Source organism: Pogoniulus pusillus, chromosome 16, assembly GCF_015220805.1.
Source record: "Pogoniulus pusillus isolate bPogPus1 chromosome 16, bPogPus1.pri, whole genome shotgun sequence".
NCBI classification, from domain to species: Eukaryota; Metazoa; Chordata; class Aves; order Piciformes; family Lybiidae; genus Pogoniulus; species Pogoniulus pusillus.
Window position 1 is genome coordinate 19,157,851 of NC_087279.1, and position 14,843 is coordinate 19,172,693.

A 14,843-nucleotide genomic window follows, 5' to 3' on the forward strand; every position below is an offset into this window, starting at 1 on the left:
AACTCCCCTGCCATCAGCAGGGGCATCCTACTGTAGATCAGGCTGCCCATGGCCTCATCCAGCCTGGCCTTAAACACCTCCAGGGATGGGGCCTCAACCACCTCCCTGGGCAACCCATTCCAGGCTCTCACCACTCTCATGCTCAACAACCTCCTCACATTCAGTCTGAATCTCCCCACCTCCAGCTTTGCTCCATTCCCCTTAGTCCTGCCACTCCCTAATAGCCTAAAAAATCCCTCCCCAGCTTTCCTGTAGGAAAAGTTGCTCTTGGGCTATGGGCTGCCTGCACTTCTCTCTCTAACCTGCTGCCTAACTAATCCTTCTGCTTCCTAACCCCCCTGGCCAATCCTCCAAACTCACCTTGAATGCAAGGTAAAGTCTGGGGTAAGGTAGAGTGGTGGGAGGAAGGTGAAAGGGTGGTTGGGAGCCCCTCCTGGGGACTCAGGTTTCTGGGAGGGCTGTTGTGTTTCTGTATTACATTTAACTTGTATATATCTGTCTATAGGTGTATATATATACTGTAAATATCTGCTTGGATATTGTGCTAAGCTGTAAATATAAAGCTTCATTCTTCAATTTCCAGATCAGCTGAGTCTAGTCTGGGTGATTATTTTAAGTGTGGAAGGGGGGGGGTAAGTAACATCCAAACCATCACAACCTTATTTTTGTCCTCTTACTCTTCTAGAAGATATTTTCACACTAGTGTGTTAGTTAATAAAGCCATTTCACTTTATCCATAACCATTCAAAGCAGTTCCATCAAAGTATGAAATGAAAACCTAGCTCCTTATCTTACACTGAAGCCTAGATCTGCCAGACAGGTTATGAAACATCTTGTACCTGGTGAAACATCCTAGTAACATCAGTCTATAGATAACTTGTTTCCTGCCTTTCCAGCATCTGATTTCTTTATCTTTATATTGTTATTTTCTAGGTGAATATAGCAGAAAGAAGCTAAGCAGAAAAGAAATCATTGTTACTGACAGGAGGATATGATTTTGCCTAGTTGCTTCAGATGTCACACTGGAGGCAAAGAGCAAGCTGGAGGGAGCTCTAAATTTTAAGACTTTAATAAGGAGTGAGCACAGCATTACACAAAATTTACTTGGGGTACCCATGGGGTGATTTTAGGTTTTTCATTCTGTCAAGTTTGGGTGGATTTCTGCAATTAAAGCACAAGCAATTCCTGTGGCACAGACAGGAGGAACTAAGAGAGTTAAACACCCCAAGAATCTCCTTGCGGTGGCCCTGGGGCACAGGAGCGGATTGGCCTCCAGACAGACCTACTGCAGATCCCCTGTCGGATCCAAAACAGATGAAGGAGTGTGATTTGGCACATCCTTGTGAGTATGCAAAGTCAGATGCCACAGACTAAAAGCCCTACTGGCAAAGGGGAACAGAAAATCAAGTATTTCCTCCTCCATTTGAGCTGCTGCCTTTGTGTTATTCACTGACTTAGAAGAAAGAGTCAGGGCTGGGGGATAGGTTGGACTGGATGATCTTGGAGGTCTCTTCCAACCTGGTTGATTCTATGATTCTATAAGATCAAGTGTGGGCAGCAGATTGAGAGAGTTGGCTCTGCCACTTTGCTCAGGTAACAACTCACCTGGAGTACTGCATCCAGCTCTGGTGCCCTCAACACAAGAAAGGCATAGACCTGATGGACTGAGTCCAGAGGAGGACTATGAAAAGGATCAGGAGGCAGAACACCTCCCCTACAAGGGCAAGCTGAGTGAGATGGAGTCTTTCAGCTTGAAGAAGAGAAGATTCCAAGGAATGCTTGAAGGCTGGCAGAGGACTCTTTACAAAGGCCTGCAGTGATAGGGTGAGGGGCAATGGTTTGAAATTAAAGTTGGATGTTAGGAGGAAGTTTTTTACCGTAAGGGCAGTGGAATGCTGGAACAGCTTGCCCAAGGAGGTAGTTGAGCCCCATCCCTAGAGATATGCAAGGTCATGCTTGACAGGGCTCTGGGCAACCTGATTTAATGGTAGAAGTCTCTGCTCACTGCAGGAGATTGGACTAGGTGACCCTTGCAGGCTCCTTCCAGCCCAAACCGCTCTGTGATCTCACCTAGTTGTATGTAAGGAATGAAGTCAGGAGGAAAGCATCTCAATCACTAAACAGGGAAAACAACCTTCTTTAGATCCACAGCTTTAAAACCCAAAGTCTCTCTGGTGACATGCTTTCCCAATTCAAGGCCTGATTCTCCTCTCTATGATAAGGCAGATTAAATATCATCTGAGGCAAGGAAATTTTCCTTCATTCTCCAAAAACAGCTGACTGAGCTTTGAGACAGAGATACAAACCAGCAGCACCTCACAGCCTCAGAGGCTGCCCATGTCTCACCATGTCATGCCCTCGTGCCAGGGGACACAGGATGTTCAAGGCTCTGCATCCATCCAACAGACAAACCCTTTCACTTAAAAGAGCCTTGATCAAAACCAGGATCAACACATTTCAAGCCCTCCCAGCAATACAGCAGCAAATGGCTTCCTGCACACTGTTCCCCATTCATATTTCTATGTCAGCAAAAGGGAAGCATAAAGAACAAATTTACATCCAGGCTACAGACTCCTCAAAAGTGATTTTAAAAGATCTAATTCCACCATCCAAGCTGTCCACTGCTGTGCATTGCATCCTTTCACTGAGCATCCATTAACTGGAGCCATGGCAAAAGGTCTCAATGGTAACAGCATGGCCTCCACCCACTCCTTGTCCTCAGGTTCTGCCTTTAATTTGCACAGCTGCCAATAGTGCACAATCCAGAATCAATAAAAAACCCATCGCCCAAGCACAGAGGGAGGATGTGCCTGGAGGTGAGTTATGAGAGATCTGAAGGGGGTAGAGATGAAGATGAGTATGAAGTGCCCAGGAGGAGTCAGGTCCTTCCTGCCCTCCTTCCAATCTTTAGCTTAGCATTAAGTCACTTGCTGTAAGACAAGCAAGTGTTTACCTTTTGTGGCTGTAAAAACCTTGCTCTCAGACTTCCTCTTTGCTCCAAAAGAGATGGAAATGTAGTTTGGTCCTTGCCACTCCTTGGTTCCATTTACTTGTCACAGCAAGAGCATGTGAAGCTCACTCCCCCAGCTCACCAATACTAGAAAGGGCATCAAAACCCCAACAACTGTTTTTATAGATGTAAATGAAAATCCATTCCCTAGGTATATGCTGGGGAAAACAGAAACTCACATTATTCTCATTATGAAAGCTGTTTCTAGTGAAGATACTTATATTCATGGAGTCATAGAATCAACCATGTAGGAAGAGAGTTCCAAGGTCATCCAGTCCAACCTAGCACCCAGCCCTAGTCAATCAACCAGACCATGGCACTAAGTGCCTCATCCAGGCTTTGCTTCAACACCTCCAGGCATGGTGACTCCACCACCTCCCTGGGCAGCCCATTCCAATGCCAATCACTCTCTCTGACAACAGATTCCTCCTAACATCCAGCCTAGACCTCCCCTGGCACAACCTGAAACTGTGTCCCCTTGTTCTGTTGTTGGTTGCCTGGCAGAAGAGACCAACCCCACCTGGCTACAGCCTCCCTTCAGGTAGTTGTAGGCAGCAATAAGGTCTGCCCTGAGCCTCCTCTTCTGCAGGCTGCACACCCCCAGCTTCCTCAGCCTCTCCTCACAGAGCTGTGCTCCAGGCCTCTCACAAGCTTCATTGCCCTTCTCTGGACACCTTCCAGTATTTCAACATCTCTCTTGAATTGAGGAGCCCAGAACTGGACACAGCACTCAAGCTGTGGCCTGAGCAGTGCTGAGTACAGGGGCAGAATAACCTCCCTTGTCCTGCTGGCCACACTGCTCCTGATCCATGCCAGAATGCCATTGGCTCTCCTGCCCACCTGGGCACACTGCTGACAGTTTTGAGAAAAGCAGCTTAGCCAAAAAGTTCTTGGATTGGGATAAAGAAGGGAGGAAAAGCAAAAGAATTTGATTTTTTCCATTTAGTGAGATGCTTTTAAAAATGGGGATATGTGGGTGGGATGTTGTCTTAGGCACCAAGGAACTGCTTCCCAAGTCTGTCAGGGCTCTTAGCTTCTACTGGAATTAAGGAAGTGTTAATTCCTAGCTGCCTTTAGAAATCTCCCTCCCAGTTCCTGTAATTGCTGGGCACCAGGACACGGTGGGAAATACCTGTGTTACAGGCACAGAAACCCATCCACCAGCTTCACACAGCCCTGCTGGAAACAGCACCACCTGCTTCTCTGGGCTGCCAATCTATTTCTCTCTCCATGTGGTGGTAAAATCGAAAGGGATTAGGCAATAAAAATATTTAGGGAGCTTGGGTAATTTTTTTTGTGTTGTTCTTTGTTTGTTTGGGGGCTTGTGTTTGTTTGGCTGTTTTTCCAGTAAGCACCTTTAGCCAAACAGAATGACAGAATTAACCAGGTTGGAAAAGACCTTCAAGATCAAGTCCAACCTATCACCCAACACCTTCTAATTAACTAAACCATGGCACTAAGTGCCTCATCCAGTCTCCTTTTAAACACCTTCAGGGATGGGAACTCCACCACCTCCCTGGGCAGCCCATTCCAATGCCAATCACTCTCTCTGCCAACAACTTCCTTCTAACATCCAGCCTAAACCTGCCCTGGCACAGCCTGGGACTGTGTCCTCTTGTTCTGTCACTGGGTGCCTGAAAGAAGAGACCAACCCCATCTGGCTACAACCTACTCCCAGGTAGTTATAGAGAACAATGAGGTCTGCCCTGAGCTTCCTCTTCTCCAGGCTGCACACCCCCAGCTCCCTCAGCCTCTCCTCACAGGGCTGTGCTCCAGGCCCCTCACCAGCTTCACACTTCTCTGGATATAGAATCATAGAATGGTTTAGGTTGGAAGAGCCCTCAAGGATCATCCAGTTCCAATCCCTTGTCATAGGCAGGGACACCTCCCACTAGAACAGGTTGCTCAAGGCCTCATCCAACCTGGCCTTGAACACCTCCAGGGAGGGAGCAGCCACAACCTCTCTGGGCAACCTGTGCCAGTGTCTCACCACCGTCACTCACTCTCTTCAGCCTGGAGAAGAGAAGGCTTCGAGGAGACCTTACAGTGGCCTTCCAGTATCTGAAGGGGACCTACAGGAGGACTGGGGAGTGACTATTGACAAGGTCTTGTAATGACAGGACAGGGAGGAATGGATTTAAACTGGCAGAGGAGAGATTCAAACTAGGTGTTAGGAGGAAGTTCTTTGCAGTGAGGGTGGTGAGACACTGGCACAGGTTGCCCAGGGAGGTTGTGGCTGCTCCCTGTTTAAGCCCAGGTTGGATGAGGCCTTGAGCAACCTGTTCTAGTGGGAGGTGTCCCTGCCTAAGGCAGGGGGTTGGAACTGGATGATCCTCAAGGGCTCTTCCAGCCTAAACCACTCTGTGATTCTGTGAATCATCTTCTTTTTGCAGCAGTTCATAGCTGGGGACAAAGCAGCCCAAGTTTTCCAAACCACTCCAGAAATAGCCCAGGACTCACTGTTCATTGCAGCCAAGGGACACTGTGCCTGCCACATATGCCAGCACAACTGTACCTAACACAGCCACAACAAGGCAGGATAGGCTTTCATTCCTGTTGCATCCAAAGAACACGTCTGGGATGTGGGTAGGACAGCAGCACATGCTCTGCCTATCCATCAGGAATGGTAAATGCAACCTTGGGCAGACTGTCTTGCACACTGGCTTCTCCACAAGAATTTATCCCCTGCCTCTGGGCTGCAAAGGCCCTTTTTACTTTCATTTACCCCCACAAGAGACCAATATCTTTGCTGCTGCTGGAGCCTGGAGGAAGCTGAGGGATGAGCTGGAAGGAACCTCACAGGACTCAGAGCAGGTGACAGTCACCTGGGATGCTATGGCACCAGTCTGAAAAATGGGCTTCATTAGGAGACATAAATAAAACATGACTTATCATAAGTTATTAATGAGATATGGAAAGAGCTGAAGTGTAGCCACGCTGACAGAAGAGAAATCACAACCACTGCCAGCTTGGTGGTTTGGGCTTAGAGACTTTCCCTGTGTTCACCACTACCTGGCTTTCATGACTACAGAACAAGCAACTCCATAAATATTCACTGCAGCACCCTCTGAGGTTAGGAAATGAAATATGTGGGTGAGGATAAATTCTAGGAGGCAAGAAGCATCCAAAAAGAAAAGGTGGCCAAGCAAGTGCCCTAGCATTGCACTCAGCTTTAGCTTTCTGAGACCATGGACTCAACCTTCACACAGCAGCTGTAGTTTTGGGAGGTCTGACTTCTCTGCTTAGGCTGCTAAATAAAACCTGCTTTGTTTTACTGGCCACTCCAGGCCTGGAGAATCAATGCAATAGTAACAACTGCTGCCTCCTCCAATAATAGATTTCACTCTAACAGGTCACTCTGTAGTGCCCTGGACCTGGCAGCACACCAAAGGATGAAACAGTTTACCTGCTTGCCTTAGTTGATTGGACAGGGCTGGGTGCAAGGTTGGACTGGATGATCTTGGATGTCTTTAATAACAGAATCATAGAATCAACCAGGTTGGAAGAGACCTCCAAGATCACTCGGTCCAAACCAGCACCCAGCCCTAGACAATCAACTAGACCAGGGCACTAAGTGCCTCACCCACCTCCCTGGGCAGCCCATTCCAATGCCAATCACTCTCTCTGCCAACAACTTCCTCCTAACATCCAGCCTAGACCTCCCTTGGCACAACCTGAAACTGTGTCCCCTTGTTCTCTTGCTAGTTGTCTGGGAGAAGAGCCCAACCCCACCTGGCTACAGCCTCCCTTCAGGTAGTTGTAGAGAGCGATGAGGTCTGCCCTGAGCCTCCTCTTCTGCAGGCTGCACACCCCCAGCTCCCTCAGCCTCTCCTCACAGAGCTGTGCTCCAAGTCTTTCACCAGCTTTGTCACCCTTCACTGGACATGCTCCAGCACCTCAACATCTCTCTTGAATTGAGGAGCCCAGAACTGGACACAGCACTCAAGGTGTGGCCTGAGCAGTGCTGAGTACAGGGGCAGAATAACCTCCCTTATCCTGCTGGCCACACTGCTCCTGATCCACACCAGGATGCCACTGGCTCTCTTGGCCACCTGGGCACACTGCTGGCTCATGTTCAGCTACTCTCTACCAGCACCCCCAGGTCCCTTTCTGCCTGGCTGCTCTCCAGCCACTCAGTCCCCAGCCTGTAGTGCTGCTTGAGGTTCTTGTGGCCAAAGTGCAGAACCCTGCACCTGGCCTTGTTAAATCTCATCCCCTTGGCCTCTGCCCACCCATCCAGCCTGGCAAGGTCCCTCTGCAGGGCTCTCCTACCTTCCAACAGCTCCACACCTGCTCCTCGCTTGGTGTCCTCTGCAAACTTACTGATGCTGGACTCAATCCCCTCATCCAGATCATCAGTAAAGATGCTGAGCAGGACTGGGCCTAGCACTGATCCCTGGGGCACACCACTAGTGCCAGCTGCCAAATGGATGTGGCATCATTCACCACCACTCTCTGGGCCTGGCCTTCCAGCCAGTTCTTGACCCATATCAGAGTGAATCTGTCCAAGCCACGAGCTGCCAGCTGCACCAGGAGCTTGTTGTGGCAGACAGTGTCACAGGCTTTGCTGAAGTCCAGGCAGGCTACATTCACAGCCTTCCCCATATTTACCAGGCAGGTAACCTGATCATAAAGGGAGATCAGGTTGGTTAGGCAGGACCTGCCCTTCCTAATCCTGTGCTAGCTGGGCCTGATCCCTTGGCCATTCTGCAGGTGCTTTGAGATGGCACTCAAGATGACCTGTTCCCTGACATTGCCTGGCACTGGGGTCAGGCTGAAACCACAGAAGTGGGATGTGTGGCAGTAACACAGGTGTGGGGGCAACCACTCTTCAGACATTTGCTACAGGCTTTTAGCTTTTCCAGTTGAGAAGCTCACTAGTATTGATGAAAGATTAATTACTGTACTGGACAAGCAACTGTTTGTCCCTGGGGTTTTCAATTGCACCTTCTGCAGGGGATCAAGGGATTTGAAGAGGAGCCCTGCAGCTGTATGAGCTGGTGCTGGCCAAGGGCAACTGCTGAGCTGCAGGCGAGGAAGTGCTGCCTGCTCCCAGCCAGCCAAATGAATGAATGCCTGCTGGATTAAGTGTGAATATTCCCCTCGCCAGGAAAAGCTCAAGGGCTCTGCAGAGGAAGGAAAGCAAGGATCCAAGAGGATTCAGCAAGAATTTCTCTCTGAAGTGAGGCAATTAGCTGGGGAGAAGCATCTGGAGTTTGAGGGAAGGAAAAGAAAATCCAGCAGAAAGCAGAGTTGGGGGCAAGGTTGCCAAAGAAGTGCCAGCCTGTGAGAAGGGGTCTGTTACAAAGCAGAAAGTAGCAATCAGTGCAGAGATCAATCCTCATTTCCATGAGGACATTTAAACTCATAACTACATAACACTACCAGTAGGCACCATAGCTGAGATTTGAATGTATAAGCTTCAAATTGAATTCCAATCAGCTTTGAGTAGAAGAGGCCTCTCCCCTAGCAAGCACTCAGTTGCAGAGCCAGACAGAGCTCTGGGAGTACTTGGGACAAAGAGTCATATGAATGCCAGAATCAGAGGACACACAGATCCTGTGGGGTGAGGTATCTGCCACTCCCTTATGCATCCCTCTGCAGACCCCTTCACTATGTCTTCCTTTCTCTCTTCAAAACAAAGGTGGAGATTTTTATGGCCAAAAAACAAATGTTTTCCCCCTGGCCTGACCATCTCCTAGGATGCAACAGATTTCTAGTTCATTTTTGAGCACTTACAGATGGATTCATTATGCTCTAGCTATTCATACCAGCTCCCACCCTTGCTGGCTGGTCATGATGGCCTCATTCTGGTAGCAACAGTGTCTGGGCATCATCTATTGTTTGCTCAATCTTTTGGGGATATACTTTAAACATCTGCTGATCTAAAACATAGAAGACAAGTAACAGCACCTCTCTCTGGCTGTTCATTTCAAAGCTCTAGTCCCAAAAGCCAATTCCAGCTCAGTTTAATCCTTGATCAAAGCAGTACAATTTAGCATTGGATTAGCAATTCTCTCATTTAAATCTGTCACTAAGGCATGCAGGTGATTTAAGTCAGTTCTATATATTTCAACCAAAGCCACTGCAACTTTATCAGGTAGTACAAGGATAACATTTTTTTAACCTCTGTTAGAACATCAGGCTTCATTTTCAGTGTTATGCAGGCACAGATGCATTTACTCTCCCAGTTGCTCCTAACTTCCCTGGAAAACTGCTAGGAAAAACCCCTCATGTTGCAACATTACTGCAAATCCTTTAGGATGCTGGAGAAAAAAAAGCATGCCAGGGAAAAATGAACCGGGAAAAATAACAGGGCACCAAGTTTTTTCTTGACTTCACCTTACTAAAAGAGACCCCAGGGCTATGTTTGATTTCAGTACTTCCAAGTATCACTCTAGGAGATGGAAATCCTGCCTGTGCCACCCTGTTTGACTAAGACCATGAAACTCCTTCCAGTGCAGACAGAAGCCCACAAAGTCTTCAAACCAAGGAGAAGAAACAAAGCAGCAGCATCATAAACTATCAGAGGAAATTATGCCAAATACAAATTCAGAGCTGTGAAATCAGCCCTGCCCCAGGGCTGTCAGAGCAGGATGGTAACCCCAGGGTGAACATGCCCTTGTGTGCAGCAGAACACAGAGAATATCCTGCTAGTGTCTCTGTGTGGGTTTACTGCCTGCAGTGCTCAGCAGAGGAACCAGCAACCGTATCCCGCACACCCTCTTATCACCCCAGGAATCAATGTCAAGTGCAGCAGCGCCCAGGCTCCTGCTCCAAGTTTGAGTCTGTCCCATAGACTTAAAGTCTTGATCTGAGCAAATACTTTTTTTAAGTGCTACACAGGTTACACACAGGAATTGCACCCCAGAAACATATGCACCACGGAAAAGTTTTGTACCTGTCCTTACAGAGCTCCTGTATGTTAACACATAGACCCCTTCACCAGCTAGGAAGTCCCTGCCTTTAAGTGCAGCTAACAGCTGAGTTTGTGCAGTCAGTGAAGCCTGAATCACGATATCCAAGTTACAGGGAGCCCTTCAAAGCTGTTATCCTTTAGAGGTCCCTATAAAAATTCAGGTCATCTTCCTTTACACCAAAGGATTTTGATGTGTTGCAGGAGTGCTGCTGGCAGTACGGGCTGAACACAAGAGCAGAGCTCCTGGCAGTCAGCGAGGGCTCCAGGTCCTTTAAGATGCACACCTTTCAAAATCAAAGGCAAAGCATGGGGCTGAGCACTGTGCTGCAGAGTGCCCTGTGAGCTCTGCAGCCACAGCAACCTCTACCACAGAAGTTCAGAAACCATCTGGCACTCATACAACTAAACTGAGTGTGAGGGACTCCAGATTGCAGCCCCCAACACAAAAAGCTTCACTTCTCATCCCATGTATCACTACAGGATTTTGAGAATGGAAACTTGTCCAGTCTCAGGTTAACTTACTCTGACATACGCTTCAAATGTTTCTGTTCCTCAGGTCTTCTCTAAGTTTCTTTTTCTCTCCATTGTTCTCCCAGGTTTCTCATCCTTTCAACCCTCCTGGAGGGAGGGCAGGGAGGGACAGACATCAGGGTTCCCAAGGGGTCTGATGGTGTCTGGCAAACACCCAGGTGCCTCTCCCCGCACACAACTCTCACGTGGGAGGAGGGAAACCCTGTGAGCCTCTCAGACACACCTGAATCTACTTTACTGCAATAATGACCATGGCAGGTGGGTAGAATAAAAACCCAGACTCAAGGGGAGGGGGAGGAGGGAGGGAATCTAGTCTCTGTAAAACAAAGGGCATGCAAGAAAGCTAAATAATCTCACTCTCCCCCACCCATACATATCGAGGGTGACAATCAAGCGCAGAACACATAGTTTTATTCCTCCTGCCCGGCTAAGGAAGAGTAAACATTCAAGTGAGTCCCCTCCAAGCCCCTCGGGCAGGCAGGAGCGAGCGGCTCTGCCCTCACCGTACCTTTGCTCCTCCGTCTCACCACCCCGAGCCGGCACTTGAGCGACACAGCGAACATCTTCCCCGCCCGCAGCCTCCAGCGCTCCGCTCACATGGCTCAGTGCCGCTCTCCCTCCGCACCCCTGCCTGGCTCTGCGAGGGGCTGCTGGCTCGAAATTCATGTATGATTACTGGGAAATGGAGTCGTGCTTTATGTAGTGGCAGAGGGAGTGAGAGGGAAGGGATTTGGGGGGAGGGTGGCAGAGAGAGCCAGAGGGTGCACAGACCCTTTCCAATACTTTGAGTGTGGGGCTGTTTAGCCTTGTTATCTTGTCCAGATGAATAAATTCTCCCCCTGATGTTTATAAACCTATTGCCAGTCTCCTGCTGTTAGGAGCTGGGGATCTGATACTACATTAACATATTAATTTGCACAGTAACATTATTCCTTAGCACATATGGGTTCATGCTTCACCAGAAAGCTAATCCGGAGCTTACTGGAGCAAAGGAGATAAAAGCCCTCAATTTCCCAGACCCAGTTCAGCCAGCACACGTGCCGTGAGACTATGTGCAGAGCCAGCAGCACTGCTGGAGACAGCACTTCTCTGCCGTAGAACTTTTTGCCTCCCCAGAAACCTCAGAATCACAGAATCAGCCAGGTTGGAAGAGACCTCCAAGATCACTCGGTCCAACCTAGCACCCAGCCCCATCCAGCCAACCAGACCATGGCACTAAGTGCCTCAGCCAGGCTTTGCTTCAACACCTCCAGAGATGGTGACTCCACCACCTCCCTGGGCAGCCCATTCCAATGCCAATCACTCTCTCTGCCAACAACTTCCTCCTAACATCCAGCCTATACTTTCCCCAGCACAACCTGGAAACTGTGTCCCCTTCTTCTGTTGCTGGTTGCCTGGCAGAAGAGACCAACCCCACCTGGCTACAACCTCCCTTCAGGTAGTTGTAGGCAGCAATGAGCTCTGCCCTGAGCCTCTTCTTCTCCAGGCTGCACAGTCCCAGCTCCCTCAGCCTCTCCTCACAGGGCTGTGCTCCAGGCCTCTCACCAGCTTCATTGCCCTTCTCTGGACACGTTCCAGCACCTCAACATCTCTCTTGAATTGAGGGGCCCAGAACTGGACATAGCACTCAAGGTGTGGCCTGACCAGTGCTGAGTACAGGGGCAGAATAACCTCCCTTGTCCTGCTGGCCACACTGTTCCTGATACAGGCCAGGATGCCATTGGCTCTCTTGGCTACCTGGGCACACTGCTGGCTCATGTTCAGCTACTATCTACCAGCACCCCCAGTTCCCTTTCTTCCTGTCTGCTCTCCAGCCATTAACAATGTCCCTTAGATCTGAGGCTGAAGTCACCATCCCAGAAACACACAAGCCACATGTTGAACAGCAGCACCCCAAACAACATGATGTACCCTGAGTGCCACCTCTTACTTGCAGAAGTGGGGTGATGGATCATCCTGAAGATCTTTGCTGTGGATGGAGCAGCCTTGGAGCACCTTAAAAGCTGCTGAAGAGCTTTCATTTTAAGAAGCTATTGCATACAGTGGACAGGTCTAGGCAGCATCCCAGGACGTGGCTGGTTCTCAGCAGGGCTTATTGAGTAACAGAAAAGAGCGAGCTTGTTTTGGGTAGAATTATAAGGGATTTAAGGGAAGGCAAAAATAGATGTCTCACTCTTGCAAGGACCATTCTGGATCCCCAAAAGAAGTCAGCCCAGTATGAATCCTCACCAACAACAGTGGAGGTTGGTAGTGCCTCTAAACAATCATCTGAAGAACTTAGACAGGTACAGGTCTCTCTATACTCAACAGAAATTAGGACTGCAGTTTGTGTGCTTCTAGTTCCACAAACCATCCTCTGATCAACAGACCCTCACTTACATCTCTGCACCAGAGAAGCATCAGTGGTAACAGCAAGTACTTTGCTCCCTCCACGGCATCACTTCTTAGGTGATCATAAACCTGCAGACTCTGCCATCCCTCTTACTCTTCTCCAGCTGCTCACAGCAGGGATCACAGCAGGAAGGATCCCATGGAAAAGCATGAAATCTTCCCACTCTCTTTGGGTGGGAAGATACTGGAAAGGGTTCCTGATGGCACATCAAGTCTTGCTGCCTTCCTTGCCCGGCCTTGTTTATCCCCACATTCTTCTGGAATAAGGACAATTTCTGAGGCCTCTGTCTGACCAACGTATTAACACTCCCTTACATCTGACTTTTAGGCCCAAATCACACCAGGAGTAACACTTTGGTTGGCTTTTTCTACTGAGATGAGCCTCTCCCAGTTCTTCTTGGCAGCTGAAGCAACAAAATATTCTTCACACTCTCTATTCAGATGATATAAGAAGTGGTTCTCAGTTGTTTCTTACCATGGCCCTAGAGAAATTCAAAGACATCTTCCAGGAACCCATGGGGAAAGTCCAGATTCATAGAAGAAAGCCCCACTACTAAATCAATACTCAAAGGCTAAAGGCTTTCAGCAGATGGACATTTGGGAGTTCATCAGCATAAAATCTCTGAGTGCCTTCTGTAGCCAACATTTCTGCTGATCCCACAGATTGCTTAGGAGGTCATGAACTGGTTCCACAGACCCAGTGCTGCAGCCAGCAGCGTGCTGCATCTTTTCAGAAGCCCCTTAGAGATGTGACACTGAATCATTCACTCTCAGTACCTGATCCTAGCAGTGCTTTGTCACTAAGACTTTGCACTTGCTTACCAGGGTCACTCTCCCATTTTTGAGGATGTGGGGAGGCCTGTGAATGTGGTGTATCTGGACTGCAGCAAGGCCTTTGACACTGTCCCCCACAGCAAACTGCTGGCTAAGCTGTCAGCCCATGGCTTGGATGGCAACACTCTGTGCTGGGTTAGGAACTGGCTGGAGGGCCGAGCCCAGAGAGTGGTGGTGAATGGTGCCACATCCAACTGGCAGCTGTCACTAGTGGTGTCTCTCAGGCATCAGTGCTGGGCCCCATCTTCTTTAACATCTTCACAGATGATCTGGATGAGGGCATGGAGTCAGCCATCAGCAAGTTTGCAGATGACACTAAGCTGGGGGCAGATGTGGCTGGGTTGGAGGGCAGAAGGGCTCTGCAGCGGGACCTTGACCGCCTGCACAGATGGGCAGAGTCCAATGGGATGGGGTTCAATAGCTCCAAGTGCAGGGTGCTGCACTTTGGCTACAACAACCCCATGCAGAGATACAGGCTGGGGTCGGAGTGGCTGGAGAGCAGCCAGACAGAGAGGGATCTGGGGGTGCTGATTGATACCCGCCTGAACATGAGCCAGCAGTGTGCCCAGGTGGCCAAGAGAGCCAGTGGCATCCTGGCCTGCATCAGGAATGGTGTGGCCAGCAGGAGCAGGGAGGTCATTCTGCCCCTGTACTCTGCACTGGTTAGACCTCACCTTGAGTACTGTGTTCAGTTCTGGGCCCCCCAGTTTAGGAGGGACATTGAGATGCTTGAGTGTGTCCAGAGAAGGGCGACGAGGCTGGGGAGAGGTCTTGAGCACAGCCCTACGAGGAGAGGCTGAGGGAGCTGGGATTGGTTAGCCTGGAGAAGAGGAGGCTCAGGGGTGACCTTATTGCTGTCTACAGTTACCTGAGGGGTGGTTGTGGCCAGGAGGAGGTTGCTCTCTTCTCTCAGGTGGCCAGCACCAGAACAAGAGGACACAGCCTCAGGCTGTGCCAGGGGAAATTTAGGCTGGAGGTGAGGAGAAAGTTCTTCACTGAGAGAGTCATTGGACACTGGAATGGGCTGCCCGGGGAGGTGGTGGAGTCGCCATCCCTGGGGCTGTTCAAGGCAGGATTGGACGTGGCAGTTGGTGCCATGGTCTAGCTTTGAGCTCTGTGGTAAAGGGTTGGGCTTGATGATCTATGAAGTCTCCTCCA

General features: G+C 49.4%; 1 protein-coding gene across 3 annotated transcripts in view; it reads right to left on the minus strand.

The window, feature by feature from the left end:
• The window catches only part of GRIP2 (glutamate receptor interacting protein 2), a 348,398-nt gene that overhangs the window by 157,370 nt on the left and 176,185 nt on the right, over positions 1-14,843 (minus strand). Inside the window, exon 1 of one of the 3 annotated variants that reach the window (XM_064156873.1) lies at positions 10,969-11,104. The exons of the other annotated variants lie outside the window; for them this stretch is intronic. Coding sequence (XP_064012943.1) covers positions 10,969-11,023 — 55 coding nt within the window. The 5' untranslated portion in view covers positions 11,024-11,104. Of the gene's footprint in view, positions 1-10,968; positions 11,105-14,843 lie in introns of those variants that run through there. 3 annotated transcript variants of the gene reach the window in all.